Below are 25531 nucleotides of genomic sequence, written 5' to 3'. Positions count from 1 at the left end.
TACGCACCGAGCGATGTGGGGCTAGCCTCCGATCCGATGATGTAGTGGCCGGTCAGCTGTTATGGAAAACTTGCATCCGACAGCCCTGTGCTTTGCGGGGATGTGAAAAACTGCGAAATTCGACCCGTTGAATTTTGCAGCTCCTTCTTCGCCATGCCCGGTGTACTGCGCAAGTTGGTCGTCGTCGCTGCGGTCGACGGCCTGATTCTACACGCGAACGGTGGATCGCGATTCACCGGTGGCAGCAACAATGAGGCCTCGTCCATCCGCATCGACTACAAGACGAACAAGATCACCGCCCTGCCAGCCTCGGCCCCGGAAGCATTCGAGGGACGTGATGTGTTGGAGGCATACGGTCTAGTTGGTGAGTCCGCCCCGGCCGAATAACCCCGCGCAGCAGGTATCTAACCCGCAATGTGATTACAGGCCTCTTGTCAGTCGCGTCATATTCGTTCCTCGTCTCTGTCACCCAGCGCCAACAGGTCGCTCAAATTCAAGGCCATCCTGTATACGCCGTGACCAATGTCGCGATCATCCCCACGTCCTCCCAGGAAGACGCAACCCGCGCGATCACGCAGGCCCGAAAAGAGGTGTCTCAGGGAGATCCAAACCTTGATCCCGAGTCTGATGAAGAAGATGTACCAGATAATATTACAGACGGGGCACCAACAGAGATTGGCAGTGCGCCGACATCACCCAGCCGCGAGACCTTCCACGCGCGCGGCATCAGCGTCAGCAGTATAGCAGAGGACGTGATCGGGAAACGTCTCCGATTTGGACGATTCGCAGCGAATTGGCTCTCGCGCAAGAACCTGGGCTTGCCCAGGCCTGGCGCGCTGGAACCGGAAGTGCCTGAGTCGCCATTCGATGACACGCCTCGGATGTCGACTGATGGCTCGGAAGCTGGAGATGCAGCTACCACTGTGGCAGTTGTACCGCAGGAGTTTGGATCCCAGAGTGATATCAACCAGCCGGGGTCCGACCAAGCGGCTGAGCTGTTGCCAAAGTTGCTTCGATATACGAAACTGCTATTAGCGTCGCATAATTTCTTCTTTGCATATGATTATGATCTTACGCGGTCTTATAATGCACAGGGACCGTGGAGTGGACATTTGCCTCTTCACAAGACCGTTGATCCATTGGTATGTTTACTCCAGGGTGGGTAAGTGGCAGGTTGCTAATATGGGATGTTCTATAGTATTTCTGGAACAAACATCTCATGTCAGCATTTATAGATAGCGATGCTCATGGCTTCGTCTTACCCTTGTTGCAAGGCTTTGTTGGCCAGCGAGAATTTACAGTCGCTGTTCCTGAGAAGAAAGAATCGGACGGAAGTCCTAAAGAAGAACTTGCCGAAGCTCGCATCGTTGGCGAGAGCCAAGACGCAGAGGCTATTGAGACAGAATCTCCGAAGCAGAACTTCCTTTTGACTTTGATTTCGAGGCGATCTGTCAAGCGACCTGGCGTTCGTTACCTTCGGCGTGGCGTGGATGACGAGGGCAATACTGCCAACACCGTGGAAACGGAGCAGATTCTCTCGGTGCCTGACTGGGACCCATCGCATAATGCTTATTCGTATCTGCAGGTGCGAGGGTCAATTCCGCTCTACTTTTCGCAGTCACCGTACGCGTTCAAGCCAATTCCGGTATTGCACCATTCTGCAGAGACCAACCAGCTCGCTTTTGAAAGACACTTCCGAGAACTTAGCCGGAGGTACGGCAAGATCCAGGCAGTGTCCTTGATTGACAAGCATGCCGGGGAATTGAAAGTGGGCGAGCAATATGAGAGGTACGCCGATGTTTTCAACAAAGCTGGTGGCATCGATGGTCAGCCGCTGCGTCTAGAATGGTTCGATTTCCACAATGAGTGCCGCGGTATGAAGTTCGAGAATGTCAGCCGGTTGGTCGACCGTCTGAAGGAAACACTTGACCAGTTTGGTTATACTACCGTCAAGGATGGCACTTCCTCGCACAAGCAAGTTGGTATTGTGCGGACCAATTGCATGGATTGTCTCGACCGCACTGGTGTTGCACAGTGTGCATTCGGTCAATGGGCACTCGAGCGCCAGCTTCAGAATGAAGGAATCTATATCGACCTAAGCAAAGACTCCTCAACGCAATGGTTCAATACGCTATGGGCAGACAATGGAGATGCGATCTCAAAGCAGTATTCGTCGACTGCAGCCCTGAAAGGCGACTACACCCGCACTCGCAAGCGTGATTACCGAGGAGCCCTCAACGACCTGGGACTGACACTTTCTCGATACTACAACAACATTGTCAACGACTACTTCTCTCAAGCTTGCATTGATTATCTTTTGGGCAACGTGTCAACACATGTCTTCGATGAATTCGCCATGAAGTTACAAACCTCCGACCCGGGCATCTCAGTTCAGAAAATTCGACAAAACGCCATCGACACCAGCTGCAAGATCGTAATCAGCAGTCCCGACGAAGAATTCCTCGGCGGCTGGACCATGCTGACACCCCGGCAACCCAACACCCTTCGCACACTTCCGTTCGAAGAATCCGTTCTCCTCTTGACAGACGCAGCAGTATACAGCTGCCGCTTCGACTGGGAAACCGACAAAGTACTCTCCTTCGAACGCATCGATCACCGCTCGATCTCCCGCATCCACTACGGAACATACATCACCTCCATCCTGACAGACACCCAAGCCAACGAGCGTAGCAACGTCGGCCTAGTTATCGCATACCGGGACGGCGATGAAAACGCCCTACGCGTCAACACGCGCTCCTTGCAGACAAGCGTGCGTCCCGCTGCTCTCGAAGCAACCAGTAACAATGGCGAGTGGGACCTGGTGTCTTGGCTGCGTGGCACGAAACGTGCAACAACCCGCTTCGTTGCCTTTAAATCAATGCCTCTGTCAACCCCAGGGGCTAGCCCTCGTCTTGGGCCTACTGGAATTGCCACCGTTAGAGAGCTTGATCAGGTGCGGTCTATCTGTCAGGATATTGAGCGTGCTATGCTGGCGGGTGCGGGGCAAAATGTTGATTCGGTGTCGGTGGTTGAGCAGTCGGATATTATATCCTTGGCTGATGCTAAGAAGCGTACTGGGATCTTGGAGTATCTCGTCTACGATATCAAGAAGATGGTCTGGGCTTGAGTCGGCTCGGTGAGCTTGGGTTTGTTCGGCTTGGACTTAATCTACAAACACGCATTTCATATCATCTTTTGGAAGAAGCTTGGAAGGAGATGGAGGGAAATGCCCTGATCGATATCTAGGGGACCGGCGGAAGTCTGCATTAATTTCACGTCTTCCACTGGGGAGAGTTTCAAACCATGGATAATATACAACCTTGGAAGTTTATGTTTTACAATCGTCCCAACCCGTATCTTAAGTGAGCAGTGACACTTTTCAACTGATATTTCTGTTTGTCTACTCACTTTCTTCGAGTCACTTTGTTCTTAACCTCTTAGCAGAGTCTCCTACCGAGATGAGGTGTATTCATATAGGTAGTTCGAAATATCGTTTTTTATTCCATTGTAAGGCCATCCCATCCATCACCGCTCTTCGTCAGTGATAACAAGATCCACCCGCTCAGGACATGATGATCTAATATGCCATACCTCAGGCGCTGATATATATATCGTATCATCTCGCCATAGTACACCCGAGTATTCAGCCAGAGTAGTCAAAACCTTTCCTCGGAAACATTCGAATATTATCTTATGGACTGTTTTGGCTGGATGAGTTGGAGGCGGCATTGAAGCCTACCTACCGCCTTTCTCTTTGGAGATCATTTTTCTGCCCGCACTACGCCTCGATTCCGTCAGTTGGACACTCCTTTTTTTGCCCTTTGATTTTTTTTTGGGGATCTCTTGGTCACTTCAAGTGAAAATCCCAAATTTTCCTATCCCTGCTCCTGTTCGGACCGATCAGGACTTGTTGCTGTTTCGCCTCAGAATCTGGGGGACCAGCGAAGGGGCCCGTTCCCACATTCTTGGCGGGGATCCTTGTACCGCACGCACTTTTGCGCCTCACACCGCAGTCGACTTTTGACACTGCTTCAACATGGATTGGCAACCTCAGGATGAGCCATTGAGGCAGCTGGCATGCTGCCTCAGAGACTCCCTCAATGGCCAGGACCCGGCCATGCGGAAGCAAGCCGAAGAGGTATCTTGATTTTTTCCCTTACCGCATTTTACCCCCTCTTCTGAACATCTTGAACTTCATGACTGACTAAATGCCTCGCCATGACAGATGCTGGCTCAGGCCACATCCTCTCCGGACTATGTCAACTACATCACCTACCTTTTCTCCACCGCACAGGTCCCTCCCGCCGTCGGCATGGACGCAAACATCTACAACTTTGTGCGATTTGCTGCCGCCATGAACATTAAGACCAAGATCGCTTGGGGCTACCACACCCTCCCCCAGCAGAGCTTGGTCTTCATTCGATCTGCTGCTCTGGTTGCGCTCCGCGATAATGATCGTCAGGTCCAGAGAGGTGCCGGCAGTATCATCACGGAACTGGTGCAGCGGGGTGGTCTGCTGGCCTGGCCCGAGATCCTGCACGAGCTGCTGTCTCTCGTTGGAAACTCCCCGGGCGATGTGTCGGTCCCTGCCCAGGAAGCGGCAATGGCAGCCCTGTTTAAGGTCTGCGAGGACAACCGCAAGATCCTGGACCGAGACTACCAGGGCCAACGCCCGCTCGACGTGATTATCCCCAAGCTGCTGGAATTCACCACTCGCGATAGTCCTCGAGTGCGCTCGCTCGCCCTGAACAGCCTTCACATCTTCCTCCCGCACCAGCCCCAGGCCTTAATGGCCTCGCTCGACTTGTTCCTATCCCAGCTTTTCAACCTGTCGTCTGACAACGACACCGAGGTTCGGAAGATGGTGTGCCAGTCTTTCTCTCAGCTTGTTGAGTTTGCGCCAGAGAAGCTCATCCCCCACTTGGATGGCCTCGTCAGCTACATCCTCATGCAACAGCAAAACCAGGAGGACCCGGAGCTTGCTCTCGATGCGGCGGAGTTTTGGATTGTCGCCGGTGAGCAGGATCGCTTGCAGGAGCCTTTGGCACCATTCATGTCGAAGGTCATCCCCGTTTTGCTCCAAAGCATGGTGTACGAAGAGGACGATGTCATTCGCCTGATGGCTGAGGAGGATGATGCAGAGGCCGAGGATCGCGCAGAGGATTTGAAGCCGCAATTTGCCAAGGCCCAGGGCGCTCGCGGTGAAAAAAAACTGGGCGATCAGGCAAATGGCGCTCAGCAGCAGCAGCAGCAGCCCCAGGAGGAAGACGAAGACGATCTCAGCGAGGGTGAAATTGAGGACTCGGAGTTTGGTGACCCCGAGGATGAATGGACCTTGCGGAAGTGCTCCGCCGCCGCTCTGGATGTTTTCTCGAATGTCTACCACAACCCTATCTTTGAGGTTATTCTCCCGTACTTGAAGGAGACCCTGCGCCACGAGCAGTGGCCAAACCGCGAAGCTGCGGTTCTTACTCTCGGTGCTGTTGCAGATGGCTGCATGGATGCTGTGACACCCCACCTGCCGGAGCTGGTGCCATATCTGATCTCTCTGCTGAATGACGCTCAACCCGTTGTTCGGCAAATTACCTGCTGGTGCTTAGGACGCTACTCCGAGTGGGCTTCTCACCTTCACGATCCCTCGCAGAAGGCCCAGTTCTTTGAGCCGATGATGGAAGGTATCCTCCATCGGATGCTTGACAACAATAAGAAGGTGCAGGAGGCCGCTGCGTCTGCATTCGCCAGCCTGGAGGAGAAGTCGGATGGCAATCTGGTGCCCTACTGTGAGCCCATTCTTCGCCAATTCGTTCAGTGCTTCGGCAAGTACAAGGATCGCAACATGTACATCCTTTATGACTGCATCCAGACGCTTGCTGAGTGCGTCATGGACGAGCTGGCCAAGCCCCAGTTGGTCGACATCCTTATGCCCGCCCTCATCGGCCGATACAACATGGTCGTCGATGACTCACGAGAACTTTTCCCGCTGCTCGAGTGTCTTGGCTACGTCGCTGCTGCCTACGGAGATGCCTTTGCACCATTTGCGCCCAACCTTTTCCAGCGCTGCACTGGCATCATCTACAAGAACCTGGAGACATCCATCGCTGCGACGAACAACGAGACTCTTGATGAGCCGGACAAAGATTTCCTGGTCACCAGCCTGGATCTTCTCAGTGCTATCATCCAGGCTATCGATCCGCAAAAGAGCGGCGAGCTGGTGGCCACCTCGACGCCGCGCTTCTTCGATCTGCTTTGCTACTGTATGCGAGACGCTAATTACGAGGTCCGCCAGTCTTCGTATGCTCTTCTGGGTGACTGTGCCATCAGCATTTACCCTCACCTGGAACCGTTTATCCCCACCATTATGCCTACCCTGATTGAACAGCTTGACTTGGACCTCATCCGTGATGATGACCGCCACACTGGCTTCAGTGTGTTGAATAACGCCTGTTGGTCATGTGGTGAGATTGCCGTCAACGCGAACGCTCCTTTGTCTCCCTATGTCGAGAAGCTGTACCACGCACTGTTGGTTATCATCAACAACGAGGAGATCATTGACTCCGTCAATGAAAACGCTGCCATGGCCCTTGGACGGCTTGGCCTCTGTTGCCCTGATGCGATAGCACCGCGTCTGGGTGACTACGCGAGCTCTTTCTTGAAGTCGATGAGCAAGATCGACTTCACTCGCGAGAAGGCGTCCGCGTTCCTGGGCTTCAACCAGGTCATCATGAAGAACCCCCAGGCAATGGAAGCCAGCCTGGTGGACTACTTCCGGGCCATTGCCTCGTTCCCGAACAAGTCGCTGTCACAGGAGGAATTCCGGGATATCCAAAGCTCGTTCCAGCAGGTATGTTTTTCATCACCAAATCATTAATCCGTCGTACTTCCGACGTCTAACGAATTCGCACAGGTCCTACAAGGTTATAAAAACATGATACCCAACTTCGATTCTTTCCTCTCACAGCTGCCGCCTCCCATGGCCCAGAAGCTGCGTTCGGCCTACCAGGTTTGAACCTGGCAGCACTTCGCACTGACCCCTTTTCCCCGACATCGAGACTCGAGGGGAGGGGCAATGGCACCTTTCTACTCAGTCATTGCCTCCTCTCTTAAGCCTCTTGTCACCCTTTTTTTTGAATTCAGCGTCTTCATTGCCCTCTTCGCCACGTCATCGCTTTATCATTTACTCGACCAAGAAATAGGAGGAACGAACGGAAAGGGAGGAACCAAAAGGACATAGGATACAGGTCATAGCACTGCGAGAATTGGGCACTTGAGGAGTTGTTTTTGCGATTTCTTTTCTGCCTTGTTCTGCATATCTTACCATTGCGCGAGAGGGCGGGGAGATGAGGAACTTCATAGGGATTAGGAAAGGTGTGAAATGACTGTTTATCTATGTTATATCTCACGATTGCAATGGGCATGGCTATCTGATGACCTCGCTTTCTCTTTTCTTTTATGCATGTCGATGTCTATCAGGGGCCGGTTCCTATTTTGGTAGTTCGTGATTCAGCGTTGGCTTTTTCAACTTCATTCCTACATAGATAGATTAGATAGATACACCCCAATAACTTAGGTAGCATTTTCCCACGTTCTATTCGTCTATACCAGGTAATCTCGCGGTCGGACGTGCGCAGGTCCAGCGGAACTTTCACCCTTTGTAGCATAGCACCAAACCGGTCGTCGACACTACGACATCGGCTAACGGAGAGGCAACGAGCTTGACGTTGTTGACTCGTCCATACACACAAAACCCGCAGACCCCGACGTAACTACCTCCCTAATCGAGTAAAACGCGTCTACCAAATTCAGGTACCCAACAGAGGGACAGTGACTCGCAATTCAAGGCAATCCCCGCCCATTTCGCTTATTTGACGCCCGGGAGCCTGAGCTTAACTCCAACGCCAGGCGATTGGCCCTGCGAGTCTGGGCATACCAAGACGCGAGCCTTTCCCGATTGCGTTTCTTTTCACGAAAACATCCACCGTTCGGCTTTTGAAATTCTCCCTTTGGTCTCGGTGCCAAGCCACCTGTCAGTCTTTTCCTGATCTGGTATGCCGACGTTTTGAGGCTATCGTGGACTTCCCCGGTGCTCTATGTCTAGTATGTTGGTATACTACACTCCAAACGGTGGCACTCCACGACCTGAGTCGTTCTTATCTGGGCCTAGCCGTCCCCGGATACCAGGGGTAAAGTCTTAGGTGCAATTTTAGTCTCCGCCTCAGCTGTAGTTATATAGTTGGACGCCCGTGTACCAGTACCCCTTACTGATAATTTACCTCGGTTTCAACACCTCGCTTACTGGTTCAGGCAGGGAGGGTGACGGGACAAGATAAGCGACTCTCCTATATATTCTCTATCACTTCCAAATCGGTCACCTCGGCACAGTATCCTAGAAACAATCCATGTACTTCAATTTCCCATCCTCGTTCTTGATACAATACGCCAAGTTCACATAGTCATCATAGGGCCCGTCCCCGTCATCCAGCTGCACATGCAAGATGGGCTCATACATCGGACCCTCCTGTTCAAGGTAGATATCCGACGCCGAACCGGAGAAGTTCTCGGCGCTCCATTTGAATTTGCCTGCAGAGCCTCGCGTTAGTCCGTTTGAGAACCGGCAGCTTCATGCAGGTTCTTGCGTGGTGCATGGGATCAAGTCTTGCTTACCCTTCACCGTCCCGAGGATCGAGTCCAGGTCCAGCTCGGAATACGTGGCTTCTCCGGAAGGTCGCTGGCAGTAGGCGCAGAGGACGTGCCTGTCCCTGAGGTGGATGTTCATGGATGAATTGTGGAAGCCCATCGTGTTGATTTGTGTTCGATGCTGGGTTATTCTTTACAAGAGGTCTAGACACCCCGGGGTATGGTCGTGTTGGTCTTAACGGGAGGAGGATGGGAAAGTGCCCTGCTCGATGATATACAGGGGCCAGGGAGGTTATTCCCAATGACATCGGTATGGTGTCGCTGGCCACGTCCGGCATACAACGTGTGCAAGAGGCGGTGGCTCCAGGGCTACATCATGCTGGCCTAATCTGCTCCAAGGTCATGATGACCTCAGAGTGCGATGGCGTCGGGCACTGTACAGGCACCTGGTATAGACACAGGATTTCAGCCTTACGCTTCAGGACTGCCTTGTCCTTACCCTAGTATCAGCCATCGGCTTAGCGGGAGACGGACTGCAGGGGTGGCTTGCGGAAGAAGGTTGACGCTAACTGACTTTATTTGACTTCGCCGGTCGATCGCTACGGAGTACAGGTAATACTTTGGCCGTCCGAGCAGGTCAATATCGAGCCATCTCGACAAGCGAGGGAGTCGAATCTGCGACTCCTGACCTACTCGGACATAGTTTCTGGCTTATTTTGCTCGTCCGTTTTCAGTCTCGTTGAAAGTCCCGTCTAGTCGCCCGGTGGATCTCTCAAGATCGCCGCCATGACCGGAGGCAACGAGGCAGCGACGGACCCGACAAACCGGATAGTTCATTGGTGATCTCGATGGATCGACGGGCCAGTGTGGTGTATTGCGTGGACTAACGTAGGTGAGTCCAGCCTCGGGCGTCCAGGATGGCACCCTCTTGGCATTTTTTTGGCGTCCTTTTAAGTTGGTTAGCGTCTCCCGTGGTCCACGGGCCGTGCTTTTGCTCTATGCGTCCAGCTGGACACGTTATGATTCTTCCATTTGGATCTATCTAGACTTGGATTCCATGTGGTCTGATCATGCAATGTATCCGGGGTAAGGGCTCTGAAGGTATCCAGCCGATGCCCGTTGTCCATTCGCCCTCCATTCGCCCGCAGATAGAACCCAGTGGCCCCAGTGGCCCCAGTGGACCCCAACGGCCTCCGTCCATGGTGGTGTTTCAATAGTCGAGAGTGGAGCAGGCAAAGCTTCTCGCAGATCCGACAAATCTCCACAGGAGGCAATAATCATCGCGGACAAGCAATGAATATCGATGTATTCCGTAAGACAGAGCCGACTTGGCCCCCAAATCGACAAAAGCTTTTGCAACACGCGCTAACCTCATTTGGCGCCATGTTGCGAGAAGCGACGGCCGGTGTTTTGGGGCGAGACGATGATCCCAATCACTCCAGATCCCCTACCGAACAGGACCGAGAGTCCGTGGTTCGCGGGATTCTCCGAACCGCCCAGAAAAGGCAACGTACTCGAGTGACACCAGGGGGTGGGAAACGACCCTGGTGATCGTCCCCCCGTGCGATCGTGGAGCCACGTGTAGTGACGGGCTGGCTGCCTTGGTTTCCGATTCAGGCGGTTACGTAGGATACACCGACTTCTGACATGCGCTTCATCGCCAGAAAACGTGGTGACTGGGGTGAAACTGGCGGTCACTGCAGAAGACCAGGGAGTGAGACAGAAGCTGCAGATGATCCTGGTGCACTAGGCTTGGCTCGTCTGCGTCTCCCGAATCAACGTCCGGATCCAATGCCCCGGACCCTGTAGGAAAATTGCTGACGACTCTCCATCCCTGCATCCTGCATAGCCCCTATCCATTTTCCCCTTCGAGCTCTCCGACGTCAGCCTCGATACCCTCCCTGCAGTTCCAGCCCAGCGGTAACTTGGACAAGGGGAACCGATCTCCGGGACACCGGGGAGCCACGAGCCACGAGCCACGAGCCAAGAGCCACGAGCGAGAGCTCCGATCCATGAAGCAGGGAATGCAAGACGGAGAAGCGGTCATCCCGAGCGACCGATGTCTACGTACATTCTCGTACCCGCGCCTGCACCTGCCCCTGGACGGTCCCACCCAATCCCATCTAAAAAGTTCAGTCTCTGACGCCCGAAACTCTGCCGTTCTGCACACTCGGTTGTCTTGACCCGATCCAGCGCCCGTCCCGTCTGACTCAAATTTCCCACGGGTAGAAGCGGCGCCTGTCAGGCTCGACCCACGAGGGCGAATCTGGATTAGCGCAGTGATTGACTCCCCCTTTACTCGAATCGGTATACGGTGCTCATTCTTTCCCGACGTTTTGATCCACCGGTCCAGGGTTTGAAGATCGCGGAGCCTTGCCAGGCCCGTAGGAGATCGGTGGCATTCCCCGCGTCCAATCGTATTCTCACCAGGCTTTCTTTTTTGCTCTGTCGGCCCCTGCATCTTGGCGACGGGGAGCCCTCATGGATTGCAGGGATGAAAGAAAAAGAAAACAGAAAAAGAAAAACCAGGACGCCATGGGCAACTCAACACACTCAATAATCGTCCCCCTTTTCCTGCAACGATCCCCAAAGAAGGGCTCTCATTACCACTGATTCGTCACCGCTGCAGGAGGGACGCCAAGCCACCAATCCCGCTGGTGAAGTATCCAGACCCGGTCGACGCCGTCGGCTTGGCTGACCCAAGACTCCCCGAGTCCCCACGTCCCAGGAAGGGATGCTGTTGAAAATAGAATGCGATCTCTTTTGATCGAAGATCCTTGGGTCACCTCCCTTTCCCAGCTTTTCCAGAGAGACAAAAGCTCACATGCCGGGTGGAGCAACTCAAACCCTAACGAGGCGCTAACCCATCTCCGGTAGCTGGAAACGCCCCGTCAAATTAGACTACGCAGTGTCTGACCGCGTGGCCCGGGCCCTCCGTTCGGCGCCATGTGGTCCCGGTGTGGCCTGAAATGACCCTCCAGCTGAATGGTGCTAGTTTAGTCCCTTTCTGCAGAGGCTCAAAATCCCGATCATCACTGGGGAACGGGACCCTACCAACCCTACCAACCCTACTAATTATAATCGTAATCCGTAAGATTAATCATATCGCACCTGACCGTCGGATCTGCGATTTTAACGGCGGGAGATCCAAGCTCGACGCCATTCCCTTTTCCCTTATTACACTTTCCTCCCCCTAAAAGCCCGCATTTTCAAAATTCTTACTTCGTTTTGGCTCTGAGACTTAACTCTACGCTTCGTATTTCCCACGTGCGAAGCATTTCTTGGGGTTGTTTTTGCACCCTGGGTGATCGTTTCCTTCAACTTCGTCCTCGACGTTCATCGCTTTGTCTATTTTTTGCTTCACTCTTTTCCTCCCCCACTTTGTCAACCTCACAACTACCGGGCAGAACCTGCCCGACTCTACTTGACATCTTGCCTGAACACTTCCTGTCGTGATCCCCTCTATAACAGACAGGATGGCCGGTCCAGGTGGTGGCCCTCCGCGGAAGAGCCATACCAAGTCTAGAAACGGCTGCAAGACCTGCAAGAGGAGACACATTCGATGCGACGAAACATTTCCGCAATGGTACGCCTAGGATCTCCTGACACCCGAGTTACATCTAACCTAGATCGTCTAGTCGCAATTGCACCAAGCACAACTGCCGCTGCGATTACCAAGATATGGCCTCGGCGCAGGGCAGTCCCCCTACCTCACGGCGGGGCCCAGACCTGCTCATGTCCCCGGAAATTGAGATGGAGATTGAAAACTGGCACCGAACCGGCGTCCCTCCGTACCCCGAGCTCATGCAGTGCCCGCAATCCGGCTGGTCAAATCTATCCCGTTCAGATTTGCGCTTGATTCACCATATAATCGGCCTCTCCATCGACTTACATCGCCGAGGGTTGAGTAGCTGTACCGTGTGGGCGCAGAAGATGCCTAAGTGAGTACACAAGAGTTCAAGCACGACGTTTCTGGCTAACGGTGTGTTTTATCAGTTTTCTCGCTATTGCACTTTCAAACGACTTCGTGATGAGCTCCATCCTGGCCTTGTCATCATTCCACTTGGTCTTTCTCACGCGAGATCAGGAGACGAAACAGTTAGCATATCACCACAAAGTTACCGCTCTTCGGGGTCTTCAAACGGCAATCGGCTCGTTCTCAAAAGACAACTGCGAGGCTATTTTGGCGGCATCTATCCTGCTGTCCTGGCAGGCGACTGAACGGTGAGTTTTGTCGTCAGCAAAATTGGAAGTCCAACCCACTAATACCGTACAGTCAAAGCTGGGCATCTTTGCAACAGGGCATCTCAAGCGTTCTTGAGTCGATGCACCCTTATTGGAAGCAAGAGTCTGAGCTGGCTCAGCTTGTCGAGAACCACCGGGCTTTGAGTGCTGCGGACTATTCATTGACTAACGAGGATTATGCTCAACTGGATCGGACAGTCCGCGCTCTGCAGGCCGTGCAAAAAGGAGTCTCTCATAATTCAGAGCACTCCCAGCGCCTAGGAGAGTTGATTGAATTCGTCCAACAGTTCCGCCAAGACTTCCCCAACCAAACGTCCGAGCAATCCTTTGAGCGCATTCAGGTCTTGCGCCGCTGGCTCTTCTGGCTGCCAGCCTCGATGCTCCGGGGTAGTGACTCTGATCTCAGTGCCCTTGCCATCCTATCTCAGTTCTTTGCCGTCGGCGTCGCTCTCGACCGTTTCTATCCCGAAATGGGCGGCGCATACTTGGGCGCCCTGTCCATCGGACCCATTGAGGAGATGTATCGCATCCTCGCCGCAAACAACGCCGCTGACCCGTTCAACCACGAGGTACGTCAGGCGATGACCTTGATGGACTTGCCGCGCCACATCGTTGCACGATATCGCAGCCGCCTAGCCTGGTCTCCCCGCTCCTCCATCGATCACTACTCCCCCGGCCCGCCGAGTCCGTACCACGCTCTGCCCGAGTATCCTCTTGCATCTTCCTCTTCGCCCGCGTCCGCCTCTCCCTCATACGCCGCCTACACTCCTCCTCTTCAGTCTCCTCCCGCTGTCACTGTTGCCGGCTCTCCCTTCCCTCTCGACAGCTACATTACTGCCGCGCCTTCACACACTCTCCACCCTCCATCACCGCATCTTCTTGATACCCATGTCCCACAGCTGGGCCTTTCCAATATGAGGCACGCCGAGTCCATTACACACTCCTCGGCCTTCACAACTCCCTATGGTAGCGAATTTCCTTGTGCCGACATGCCTCGTGCAGGCAGCACTCTAGGACTTAATATGGATGTCTATTCACAAACACACCCGTTTGAAATGCCAGGAATGGCAGCATCCGAAACATGCTGGACCTGAAAGACCAGCAAGAAAACAACCAAAAAAATAATAATAATCTCTGCACTGTTTTAACTTGGAGTATGATTTTGGAATTTGGGACTTGGGAATCTCTTCTTCTCTCATCCTAACTACTCGACTCTATCCTTCTACTGATATTTTTGTGATTCAAGCATGAGCGTTGGGTGGCTGTTCGGTTCCGAAGGAAATGACTCTTCAGTGATATATACCCGGTTTTTATCAAAACCCTTTGTTGGCATGATTGGAAGCATCTGTGTGCTATTTTTTTTCTATCGAGATCTTGAAAATTTCACTCTGAAGAGGAAATAGAATCTTTTGTCGAACTATGAAAATCTCGTTTGATTGTATTTTCCCTGAAACACTTCAGCCCTAAAGACTAATTCAGCCCCGAACCAACCCAAGACCGCCAGGAACGCAAGTCAACCCCGCCAAACGGCCGAACATACTAAGATTAGAGCGGGGACAAAATAAACTACAGCCCAACAGCTCCACTCTCCGTATTGGCAGCCCTTGGAACAGCTCGTATTCGGCTATACCCATTCCCGCGCAGATCAAACTATGTATCCTAGCGTACTGTCTTTCTGACATACCCAGATGTAGGGCACTCTGGCATGTGCCGGGCCAGTGTGCTGTAGAGTTCATCCCACGTCCGCTTCCCTGCCATACTACTAAACCCTCGTTGATATGATGTCGCTTTTCCAGACCCAGCAGAGGTTTTGTTCTAGAACACGGGTCTCCTGTCCATCTTCTTAAGAGGTAACTCACAGCTTTTGATCCATAGCCCTCTTTATAACACACTTTACCTCCATTGAAAGTGGCTGTAAAACTGCTAAAAGGCTTCCCACTCTTTAGATGTATAGATATACTCGCACGTGATTCGATATTACCACGTGACCTATGACATAAGGCCCACATGTCGATATCAACAGAGTCGGCAAGCTTCACAACCGTTCAGAGCTGGTCACTATTGGTCTCCCAAGGATTTCTTTTCATTTGGACCGCATTATTTAGCTTCCGAACCCACAATATGGCTGATGCAGGTGGCTGGACCACCATCGAGTCCGATGAGGTACTTTTGATCCCACCGCAGTGTGAGCGATCAGCAGCTCACAATTAACAGGGCCTATTCACCTCTCTCATCGAGACGCTGGGCGTAAAAGACACCCAATTCGAAGAGCTGATCTCTCTTGATGCCGACACAATACGCTCGCTAGGGTAAGCCCTCCACCCCAGACCACTTCCACCAACCTGACCAACACCAAACCAACAGCTCCGTCTACGGCGTAATCTTCCTCTTCAAATGGACCCGTGAAGCAGCAGGCGCCCGCGCCGAAGCGCCCCTCGACGGCACATACGACCCAAGCGCAACAGACAACGGCGTCTTCTTCGCCGCCCAGACAATCCAAAACGCCTGCGGCACGCAAGCAATCCTCTCCGTGATCCTGAACCACGACAACCCACCCGCGCCCCTCCCTCCCATCGACCTAGGCCCCGAGCTCCGCTCCTTCAAAGACTTCACGGCAGGCTTCCCACCCGAGCTTCGCGGCGAAGCCCTCTCCAACTCCGAAGCAATCCGCACAGCCCACAACACTTTCGCGCGCGCAAGCCCCTTCGCCGACGAAACGGCCCGTCCCCAGGACGAGGAGAATGGCGCGGACGTATACCACTTCATTGCGTACACGCCCGTGAACGGGGTTCTGTATGAGCTGGATGGGTTGCAGCCGCATCCCATTAGCCATGGGCCTTGTGATACGGCATCGTTCCCGGAGAAGGTTATTGAGGTGTTGCAGCGCCGTATTGCGCGCTACCCACCCGAGGAAACACACTTCAATCTTATGGCTGTTGTGCAGGATCCGAGGAGAAGGGCCAGGGAGATTGGTGATGTGGAGACGCTTGAGCGGGAGGAGAGGAAGAGGGCGGCGTGGCAGTGGGAGAATACTTTGCGGCGGTGGAACTTTGTTGGGTTTATTGGGGAGATGATGAAGGGTGTTGTGGGGATGAAGGAGGGTCAGGATGCGTCTGGAAACGCGTATGCGGATTGGGTTGAGGCGGCAAAGAAGGAGACGAGGAAGAAGTTGGAGATGCGGAGGTAGTAATTTGGGCCGGACATTATTCTGAGGGATTTTCCCCTTTATGATATGCTGCTCTCAAGGGCATTGATGACTACATCTACGAATCTCAGATACCCTGGTAATAGATGCGGGAACAGTTCGATACGATTAGCTATGTACTGGCATCCAACATCGTAATTCATCATATGTCCATGCTGCGTCATACATCGGATCAATAATCAACAATCCGCGCCCGGATATGTTCAACCATCGGCGCCGGCAGCTCCTCTGGGTTGACCAGGTTCAGCGACAGAAGATCGGACCAGAAGAACAAAGCTCGGTCCTGCGCGTAGGCAAGGTAGTCGAAGCCGTCCTCCTCGTCGACATCAGCGTCCACTGCAGGTTTCTTGGCCTCCCCGTTACCATTCTCGATATGACCATTCTTGGGGTTGGAAGCAGCAATCATCTCGGCAATTCCCTCTTCCATGCCTGGTGCCTTCGCCTGCACGATACCCCAGGCGACCCATTGCGCCGAGTTCATCACTCGCCACAACCGGGTTTGGCGCATGAGATCACGCACTCTAACCTCCAGTTCCTCTTCAAAGGACTGCGCTTGCTGCGAGATGGGCCCGTCGGGAGTTCCATCAAGATCCAGAGGCGTGATGGCGGTTGCGTGGCGGCCGTGGATGGCCGGCGAAGCGGATCCGCCAGCGGCAATTGGGCGATGGGTGAGATAGGTCAACACAAAACGGCGCTGTTCCTCGGGGGTAGGATAAAGGCGGTTGTTGCACGCCCATGGGAATTCCTCGTCATGGTAGTTGTAACACCATTCAGTCTGTAGAAGTTAGGAAAGATTGTCCAGGGTAAATGACTTCAAGACTTACAAAGTGATTAGCAAATTCGTGCCCAGGGGTATTCGCGGAAGAATACTCAAAGTCAATAACGACGAGCTGCTTGTGCTCGTTTGCAGGGAGAAGAAGAGGTGACTCCGTGGCAGGTTCCATCCGAAGGAGATTGCCATATTGAGTCTAAGAAAGTCAGTATCGAGGCGTGCCAGAACGTTGAAGAGACACATACATCGTTGTGGGCAAACACGAGCTGTCGCTTAATGTCATCGATACCACCGCAGCTAGCAATCAGCCAGCGCCGATAGCTCTCCACGGCTTTACGGAACAGCGGCCATGGCACACCACAAACAAAGCCGCGTCGGCGCCACGGTTCAGTAGCTGCCTTGATCTCATTTTGCGGGGATTCTAATTCTTTATCAAGCCAGGTAGTGACCTGCTCGCAACGGTCTACCCACTTATCCCAGTTATTGAAGATCATCGGACCACCTTCTCGCTCCTCTTCGAGAAGCTCAACGCCATCATGAAGCTCCCTCATCCTCTTGGCAATCTGCTTTGCGGTCTCGGGGAGACGAAGTTCCTTCGGTGTCAACGGACGGGCGTCAAAGTATTCCTCAAAGCGGCCATTCAAGAAAGTTCCCAGCACGCGAGGACCAATGTTTTTACGACCAAGACGACGTAAAATCTGCAATTCTTTCTCGCGATCGATCAGGTGTTCCACCTGAGGGCCATAGATGCGCAGCAAAAGCTTCCTGTTATACAGATCAGTTGTATATTCTTGGGGGCCTTGAGTAATCAGAAACTTACGGCGGAGGCTTCCTTGAGACTGGCGGGCCAGCTCTGTTCTCACTCTTTGGAGCAGGGAGGTTCTTCGGCGGCCGCACAACATACACGGCGTTGGTCAAGGCACCGCTAAGCCGAACAACTTCGATGTCATCGGCATGCTCCATCGGCACCTTGCGCCAGCCCCTGAGTTGCAGCGTGTGCGCAAGGCGCACAATCTCAGTCTTGAAGACGGTCCAGGCCTCGCGATCTTTGCCACGCTTCGAGGAAGCGCTGCTATCATCAGTCTCATTATCCGCGGCCTCGCCTGACGTGTAGGCAAGAGTCTTCGAATTATCGAGCCAAGCTTCCACGCTCGGCACAGGCGCTTCAACGTCCGTATAATCAGATTCCGAAGCTGATCCCCGTCGCAAACCCTTGCGGCGGCGAGACACCCGCTTTAAGGAATGGAGGGCACCAAGTGCATTTGTATTTCCGGGGCCACCATACTGAAGGAGGATCTTCTCCAGTTTATCGAGAGAGAACGTGCTTTCCGAGCTGTGGTGGGGCTCTTCCGACTGTTGATCCTCGCCCGTAGCGCTGGCCGGGTCCTCCGTAGTAGCCGAGACAGCCTCAGCTCGTCGTGCCTTGCGAGCCTGGCGCCTGGTCTTCTCGTGCTGCAGCCAGTCGTACACTTGGTGTAATAGGCCCAAATGAGGATCTTCCTCCGTTTTGGAAGATTGCTCGGTGTCATCGATCGTCGAAGAGTCAGGCTTGACGCTCGACTGACTGCTTATCGCGGAAGGCATGGAGGTAGGAATGACAGGGGGGCGTGCGGTGACTTTGGCCACCGGTGCGCGGTACTGCTTCAGGGAGGATGCGTCAGGTGGAGAGGCCAGGACGGTCCCACTTGTTGCGTGTAAGGCCTTGCGCAACGAGGGGATATCCAGGCCAGTTCCCGAAATAGGCGGCGAATCTACCGGGAATCAGTAAGTCTAGGTCCGAGCGAGAGAGGTGCGCTTGGAGGAAGACGCCGACGTCACAGTCGGGCCGACTTCCGAATTGGCAGCGGAGGGTACAAGCAAGGGGGCGATTGATAAGAGCGGAATGTCGCGAGGGCAGTAGGTTCTTAAATATACAAGGCAAATTGACGGCGCAGGGAGAGGGACAAGATCCTACCTGCTACTCCGTGTTCAGGGCCACCATTGTCGTCAGTGAAGGAGGGCATGTGCTCTAAGCGTGATCGCCCGCAGACGCCACAGAGTCGGTAGAGCGCGCTTTAAAAGGGGCACGAAACCAGGTACAAAATCGTAAAGCGAGCAGGCCGGCAGCTCTGACGCAGTCGCAAGGGTCTGAGAAACCGAGGAAGCAAACGTGGAGGCGGGGAGGGTATTTTTTGGGCCCCAGAAAGTGGGCAAGCGAACGGAAACGGTCCAGCGGTCAGGCTCACGGTCCTTGGTTCGCAACCAAAATCAGCCAGATAATTGGGACTGCAGCCACAGTGATTTGCATATATGAACAACAAACGTATTCTGGACAATTTGTTGCAATGGAGGAGCACACGAGCAAAAAAAAAAAAAAGTGGCAAAAATTCGCGCTTATCGGACTCAGGTGACCCGCGGCTTAGCGGATTTGGCAGTCAGGTAGGTATTCACGGTCCCCGCACCGTAGTTGCTGTCTACTATCACAGTAGCCGGAAGGGGTTCAATGGATCCGAGTGGCTCGGGGGTACCGTATGTACAGTCCGAGATATGAGTCCCAGGGGCCGCAATTGGGTAACCAGTCGCAGAGGGTGATAAAAGGCCGCCACGTAGAGCATCGCCCCAGGCTGAGGGAGGGAGGGAGACGATCCTTCACATGGCTTTTCGTGTTTCAAATGCCGCATATGGGTGATCACGCTGCCCGTAATGGCGCCATGGGAGGGCGATTTCGCGGGTTCCGCGAGTCTATTGGGAGATAGCGGGCCTGCCCAGGGCGGGCCTCCCCAGGGGGACCCGTCCTGGACCGGATGGAAATGTGGAGCCGAATCTAAACCCATGGGGGTGAAAGTCGACCAGACAGGACACCATTGCCGAAGCATTGAGATGGTGGAAGCCGCAGCTGTAGGAGAGGTGGATGAAGGAAAGATGTAACGGGGGGACAAACCTGCACGGGGCCTCAAAGTTACCGTACAAGGGTGGATGGTATCGCATAACGCACACCCGACCTCTCAGGGAGCACAGACGCGATCGACATATTGTATTCGTTGTTTCGGGTATCTCCATGCTAATGAACTACTTCACGGCTGGAAATGGCACCATCCTTTCTACAAACTCTATCCTTCCCTCCGCATCAAAGTGGTGAAGTGTATAGTGCAACCGGTTCCGCAGCTTCCCCTCTTCATCCACTGACGACGACACGTTGAAATCATAGGTGCGATTTTCAGGCGCTGGAATATGCCCCGGCTGGGCCAACAAATCGTACACATCAGAGGCCTGTTGGGGTATGGATGTGGGATTCTCTTCGAGCCCGATGATGGTGGCCACGATATGGCCGGCGGGGACACACATGAACAGGCCCTGGGCTGGCGGAGCTTCCCACAGATATTGTAGTGCCCGGCGGCGTAGCTGAGGAAATGGACACTTGAGCCCTGTAATAAAGAGTGGAATAAACACTCCCATCTCAAACATGAAAGGTGGTTGTTTGCCATCCGAGCTGCAAGTCCATGCAACCGCAGTAGGTGCCCAACTGATGATCTGGGAGAATTCGTGTTCGTAAGAGTCGTACACAGATTGGTCAACGTAAAGACAGGCTTCAGCTTCAATCAAGACGCTTGTATATGTCATCATAAGGAGTGCGGTGGCGCCGTCGACGCTGGTGTCCTGCACAGGCTGCAAGAGCGTAAAGAGATGGTGCCATTGATGGAGCCGACTTTTCAGGCGCTGTTTCCTCGCATCCAACTCTGGTACCTCGTGGAGACGACTATCGCCGGTCAACCGTAGATGGGCTTTGGAGTCAATATTGAGTGTCTTCAATTCAGCCACGATCCCACAGAGCACATTCCTTGCATCACAGATTGACACGAAGCACTTGTCTGGGATGTCCAAATCGAGTTCCCAGCATTCGTCCGACACTCCATTCGTTACAAAGACCCACGTCCCTATACGGCGAAAAATGGGTTCAAGGGCGGCGATGGTAGACGTTGGTGCTGATAAGGCACTGACCATCATCCGTGCTCCCTGGTTGTACAATAACTGGGCGGCCTTTCGGTTTCCCTGTAGGAGCTCGATGGCAATGAACAGAACGCAGCTGATTAAGGAGACCGTCAGGTCTGCCATCCCTTGATTGATCCGCTGCTGTAGGAGAGATAGGGAACGCGAGTACCAGACTAGTGCTTCACGGTGGTAGCAGTGTCGCACCGCCGCTGGCTCACTGATGAGCCGCTCAGGCGGGGTTTCGTGGAGAGGAGGCCGCTCGTAGAGCGCACTGAGAGAGATGATCGCATCCCAAATGACCGGTTCCAGCCGACAGACCTGCAGGACCGAACCTCTCCAGAATGAATGATCGAGGACACCCGAAAGCGACGGCCCCGCGTGGTGAAAGTAATACTCGAATGCGCGGCGCTCGCGCGATCCTTGGTTCGAGAACGGCGCAAGTTGGAGCTGCGGCCGCTCAGTGGCCCTTGAAGTAGACACAGTGCTATAACGACATCTTCGGCCAGTGCTGGCGCATCTCAAGCAATGTGGCTTCTCCTCTCCACATCGAACACGCCGAATCCTGCATAGACGATGTCAGATACAGCAAGTCAGGGGGTTCATGGCATCCTGACTTGCAGGTGTCGCACCCAGTTTTGGACTTGGTGCCGCCGAGCCGACCAGGGCGCTTGATAGGGGTCATTATCAAGAACGAATCGCATTGACTCGATGTTCATAAACGGAGTAGGGAGCAAACTGGGGGCGAAATCTTACATAGGTCCGATAATCTCCTGATTGGCACATGGAGTACAGGGACCCACCGAGCTGGGAATAGCTATTCGGAAGCGTCCACGCACCCTCAAATTGAATATGCGGTGATTCTTCAACATCTATCGGACCAATTAATATGGGCTACACAGAGGATAATACATCGTCAATTGGGTTACTGTTGCCTCTAAAGCTAGCCACCACAATCAGGGAGGGGGCGCAATAAATGATTTGGCTAATGATAGATGACAAGAAATGTTCGGCCCTCCAAGATGCTCTAAACCCATGATGCAGTCTTTATAGCCGCATTTGCTCCCGACACTCTAAGCTCTCTAAGTTCGTACTGTGGTCTTTACAAGGTGTTGTGAAGCCCATTGGCCACTCCGAAGTAGCTATGTCAAGAGAAGTTACTGTTCAGGGCTCTTGATTGGTATTATGTATGTATTATGGTTCTTAAAGGCATTTTGCCAAATAGACAAAACTCTCACGTCGCTGCATAGTAATAGACCTAGTCTCCTTGTACGACCTGACTAATATTCTGGTTCCCTCTGAGTCGACGGTTCGGGAATGAAAGTTTCAGAGTGTAGAGAGGTAAATTTGATTTCGAATATTACTGTACTTGTTCATTTTATTCACTGTCTTCTTTTTTACTCCCAAAGACCCAAAGACCACCCTCACGTGCCCATTCCCAAGTGAAGCGACTTCCCGTAGTCGTTTAGCTTCATCTCTCACCCACTCCCCGCCATCACCCCTCCTGTTTCCTCTGTCAACGTCTTGTCGTGAAAGGTATCATAGCTGCACCTTTACCAATATTCCGCTCCGACGATCTTGCCACAATGAAGCCTGACGCCAAGCAAACCTGGAGCTAATTATGGTCATGTGGAGATGGCAACTGAAACATCGTCAGTCGGACCGCTCAGAATATAGTAGGGGGCTAGGGGATTTCCAGATAGATGCATCATCCCGCATATATAAGATGGACGCTCTCCTCCCGTGCTCAAAAGTTCTCACTCAACCATTAATTTCCAAGCCCAGTCCGCTATAACCGCAATGAAGTTCACCGCCGCCATCATAACCTCGCTTCTCGCTACAAGCGCAGTTGCTTTCGACAAGTGGCAGCGTATGTCTCCCATCCCTTGCTTTAGCATTTAAACTGACACCACGAATAGCATGGGGTAAGCGTGATTACTCCTGCGTGAACGTCTACCAGGGCGTTCCCGATTACTCGACCGTGACTGTTGGCCAGACGGTCCACCTGCGCTTCAACCGCAAGCCCACGTCCCACTGTGCCGATCCGCTGAACCAGTACCCCGGTGACAAGTACAGCGTGTGGCTGTACAACAATCCCGTCCGTGATGGGGACACCATCAACTTCGACAAGCGGATCCAGATCGCCAGTGGGATTGCCGAGTCAGCCGGTGTTGTCGATGTGAAAATCCCCAGTGATCTGCCCCATGTCAAGGATGACTCTGTCTGGTACTTGAGAATCGACACCTCTCTTACCACCGCTCCTCAGGTATGTCCTTGGTTTCATCAGCTCCATTGGGCATTGTTCATACTAACTGTTGCTGTTCTAGATGCCTACCATTTACAACGCTGCTGGGCCGTTTACTATTACTGCTTAGATGAATGACTGTGGGGTTGAGATTCCGACCGAGAAGCATTGAGAAGACCAAATTTAAATTCTTCTGCTCGTCTAAGCAATACGACCGTCACAGGTATCTTTGTTCTATATCGAGGCCGTATTCGCTTCAAACGCATGTAGTTCTTTACTGTTCTTTCAGCCTTCAAATCTCAGCATGACTCCTTCGGCATGCTCTTTTTAATGATGCCCAGAAAGAAAAGTAACGCAAATAGAAAGGGGTATAAATTATCGATTTCTCATCTAGCACCATCATTGGTTCCTACCCGGCTCTTTGCGAGAACGAGCTGAGTCAAACAAGCGTTCGTCTCACAATCAATGTCCAGTTCCTTGCCACGCCTGAGGATCCAGCCATTGATATACTCAATCTCAGTCTGCCGTCCCTTTCGCATGTCTTCACGCATGCTACTTGAGTTCTGCGCTGTCTTATCGATGGTATCAGAGACAACAGATTTAAGTGAAGGAACCGAAAAGAGATCGCGGTCGATCGGCAGGCTCTGAAGCTCGGGCAAGCTCTGAAAGACTGCAGATATCTCTTTGAGAAGACGTCCCTGCAGAGGCCAGAGGTCCTGATTATCTTTGATGCAACCGTTTCTCACATCAAGGATCGCCGTTAACGGATTAAGCACGCAGTTCGCTGCTAACTTGAATAATTGCGCCTGCAATAGATCCGCCCACTGCAAACGTTCACAATTGAGAGAAGGTGCCCGGAGAAGGATATCCATGAGAAAATCGGCCTGTGATTTTCTTGACTTCTGGTTGTCATTGCCAACGATGCCAAGAGAAGCAGCACCATTGGCTCCTGCCAGAATAGCCTCCGTTGGGGACCTCATGTAGACTCCGTGACGCATGATGCCCAACATGTAAGTTGGCCGAGTTGAAACATCGGGGAAAATGCGTTCATTTAGGTCATCAATTTGTCCCATGCCATTTTGAAATAAACATATTGTCGAATGCCGACCGAGTCGATGCTTGATGGGCTCAAGAGCGGACACCGTGGCAGATGCCTTCACGGCAACGATCAGATTATGAATTGGGTCTGAAGAGGCTGTCTTGCCTATTAATTCGCCATTGAATCCACCCTTCTCTTGCAGGGCCCCATCTTCTGTAAGTCGCAGTCCTATTTTCCAGCCTCGCGAAGCGAATTCCTGGTACAGAGCTGGCCGATGGGCGAGCAGGGTCACGGGCGGTGGGGTTGGCAGAGATCTCAAAGAATGGGCCACAAATGACCCAATACTGCCTAGCCCAATAATGTGAATTGAGTGGGTGGGACTAGGCATGATGAGGGGCAACTGGGAAGAGGGCTGGCTGGAGGGAATCCAGATCGTTTGATATGGAGTCAACGGGCGGGTAAGGTTGCCTCAAACCTCGGCATAAAATATGGTCCGGATTCGGCCAGTTGCACCAACCAGGGAGCGGTGGAGACTCGGATATACATATCCGCTTCATCTGTTTGTTGATGTCTGCCCATCTCTAGTTCAATATGATTATCTGCACCTCCCAATTGTGGACTGGCCATTTAGTTCTCGGCTGAATGGCTTGGTTCTTGTATTTCATATCAACAATCACAGCCTAAGTCGTAATTTGATCCAGGACGCGGTTTGTTCTGAGATCCATGGGCAGAAATTCTACGGGGACTGCGGGACATGCCAGGTGGCTCTCCGATAAGCATCGCGCTACAAATCGATGCTTTCCCCATCGAGAAAAGAGGCTCAAAGATAGTTTGTGGAATTGTGGCAGTGCACCTGGTATATCCGAGCAGCATCCACGACGCCCCATTTCGGAGGCAAAAGTGAGAAGTCCATGCCAGTGGCGCAATTTCAAGTTGTCTGAGCATACTGTAGATACGTAAGTGACTATAGTGGCTGATATCTCGGAGATCCTCATTGGTGCATAAGGCCCACGGGTGTCAACACGGCTCACACAGTACGGTAAAGGTTCCGGACGCACCGTGAAAGCTGAATGGAGCCGATCGAGGCGAGGGCGAGCACAAACAAACGATCCCCGGGATGTTGGGTGGCGGGGGGCGATTCAGCCCTGGGCTCGAGAGGGCCGAAATTTCCACGTCGGCCCAACAGCTCCAACGTACAGTACTATGTATTTCACTATGTAGGTGGCAGGATAGCTATAAAGGCTGACGAATGGATTCTCGGCACGTTCCGGTCGAGTCGCAGCCACTGAGCGAAACACGGCAGAGAGACGAGCATTGTGCAACTCGGCGGTGCGAAAACCTGCTTTGCCATCGGGTACCCACTGTGATTGGCTGGTTCAGCAGGCCGGTTGATATGAGAATTGCACAAGTTGATAACAAGGTCCG

The 25531-nt window shown here is 53.0% G+C and overlaps 9 protein-coding genes across 9 annotated transcripts; 5 read left to right on the top strand and 4 right to left on the bottom strand.

Annotated features, from left to right (window-relative positions):
* Positions 1–153: 153 nt before the first annotated feature.
* Positions 154–3127, top strand: N7498_005707 (uncharacterized protein; the record flags this gene model as incomplete). Its single annotated transcript, XM_058452769.1, has 3 exons — positions 154–364; positions 427–1142; positions 1199–3127. 3 exons carry the CDS (start codon positions 154–156, stop codon positions 3125–3127), a joined length of 2856 nt encoding a protein of 951 aa, XP_058309307.1.
* Positions 3128–4006: 879 nt separating this feature from the next.
* On the top strand, positions 4007–7031 carry N7498_005706 (putative importin beta-2 subunit). Its single transcript, XM_058452768.1, has 3 exons — positions 4007–4138; positions 4226–6841; positions 6905–7031. Exons 1-3 carry the CDS (start codon positions 4037–4039, stop codon positions 7004–7006), a joined length of 2820 nt encoding a protein of 939 aa, XP_058309306.1. The 5' UTR covers positions 4007–4036; the 3' UTR covers positions 7007–7031.
* Positions 7032–8383: 1352 nt separating this feature from the next.
* On the bottom strand, positions 8384–8794 carry N7498_005705 (CVNH domain-containing protein; the record flags this gene model as incomplete). Its single annotated transcript, XM_058452767.1, has 2 exons — positions 8384–8577; positions 8662–8794. The coding sequence occupies 2 exons, from the start codon at positions 8792–8794 to the stop codon at positions 8384–8386; spliced, it is 327 nt and encodes a 108-aa protein (XP_058309305.1).
* Positions 8795–12110: 3316 nt separating this feature from the next.
* On the top strand, positions 12111–13973 carry N7498_005704 (putative C6 transcription factor RosA-like; the record flags this gene model as incomplete). The annotated part of the gene is made up of 4 exons (XM_058452766.1): positions 12111–12220; positions 12273–12575; positions 12631–12858; positions 12911–13973. 4 exons carry the CDS (start codon positions 12111–12113, stop codon positions 13971–13973), a joined length of 1704 nt encoding a protein of 567 aa, XP_058309304.1.
* Positions 13974–15000: 1027 nt separating this feature from the next.
* Positions 15001–16066, top strand: N7498_005703 (putative 26S proteasome-associated ubiquitin C-terminal hydrolase; the record flags this gene model as incomplete). Its single annotated transcript, XM_058452765.1, has 3 exons — positions 15001–15042; positions 15094–15188; positions 15244–16066. The coding sequence occupies 3 exons, from the start codon at positions 15001–15003 to the stop codon at positions 16064–16066; spliced, it is 960 nt and encodes a 319-aa protein (XP_058309303.1).
* A 190-nt stretch (positions 16067–16256) lies between these two features.
* Positions 16257–18440, bottom strand: N7498_005702 (uncharacterized protein; the record flags this gene model as incomplete). Its single annotated transcript, XM_058452764.1, has 4 exons — positions 16257–16859; positions 16909–17052; positions 17102–17621; positions 17677–18440. The coding sequence occupies 4 exons, from the start codon at positions 18438–18440 to the stop codon at positions 16257–16259; spliced, it is 2031 nt and encodes a 676-aa protein (XP_058309302.1).
* A 1464-nt stretch (positions 18441–19904) lies between these two features.
* Positions 19905–21507, bottom strand: N7498_005701 (Zn(II)2Cys6 transcription factor domain-containing protein; the record flags this gene model as incomplete). The annotated part of the gene is made up of 2 exons (XM_058452763.1): positions 19905–21387; positions 21440–21507. The coding sequence occupies 2 exons, from the start codon at positions 21505–21507 to the stop codon at positions 19905–19907; spliced, it is 1551 nt and encodes a 516-aa protein (XP_058309301.1).
* A 1115-nt stretch (positions 21508–22622) lies between these two features.
* Positions 22623–23197, top strand: N7498_005700 (uncharacterized protein; the record flags this gene model as incomplete). The annotated part of the gene is made up of 3 exons (XM_058452762.1): positions 22623–22692; positions 22742–23088; positions 23150–23197. The coding sequence occupies 3 exons, from the start codon at positions 22623–22625 to the stop codon at positions 23195–23197; spliced, it is 465 nt and encodes a 154-aa protein (XP_058309300.1).
* Positions 23198–23453: 256 nt separating this feature from the next.
* N7498_005699 (uncharacterized protein) lies at positions 23454–24494 on the bottom strand (the record flags this gene model as incomplete). The annotated part of the gene is made up of 1 exon (XM_058452761.1): positions 23454–24494. One exon carries the CDS (start codon positions 24492–24494, stop codon positions 23454–23456), a length of 1041 nt encoding a protein of 346 aa, XP_058309299.1.
* Positions 24495–25531: the final 1037 nt, after the last annotated feature.

This window comes from Penicillium cinerascens (genome assembly GCF_028974065.1).
Source record: "Penicillium cinerascens strain IBT 15544 chromosome Unknown contig_5_segment0_segment0, whole genome shotgun sequence".
NCBI classification, from domain to species: domain Eukaryota; kingdom Fungi; phylum Ascomycota; class Eurotiomycetes; order Eurotiales; family Aspergillaceae; genus Penicillium; species Penicillium cinerascens.
Note: the sequence above shows the minus strand (reverse complement) of the source record. Positions and strands in the feature narration are given on the sequence as shown.

Coding starts and splice junctions, on each gene's coding strand:
- N7498_005706 (XM_058452768.1), top strand. CDS start 4,037: ATGGATTGGCAACCTCAGGATGAGCCATTGAGGCAGCTGGCATGCTGC. Junction 4,139..4,225: donor TGCGGAAGCAAGCCGAAGAG/GTATCTTGATTT, acceptor TCGCCATGACAG/ATGCTGGCTCAGGCCACATC. Junction 6,842..6,904: donor TCCAAAGCTCGTTCCAGCAG/GTATGTTTTTCA, acceptor GAATTCGCACAG/GTCCTACAAGGTTATAAAAA.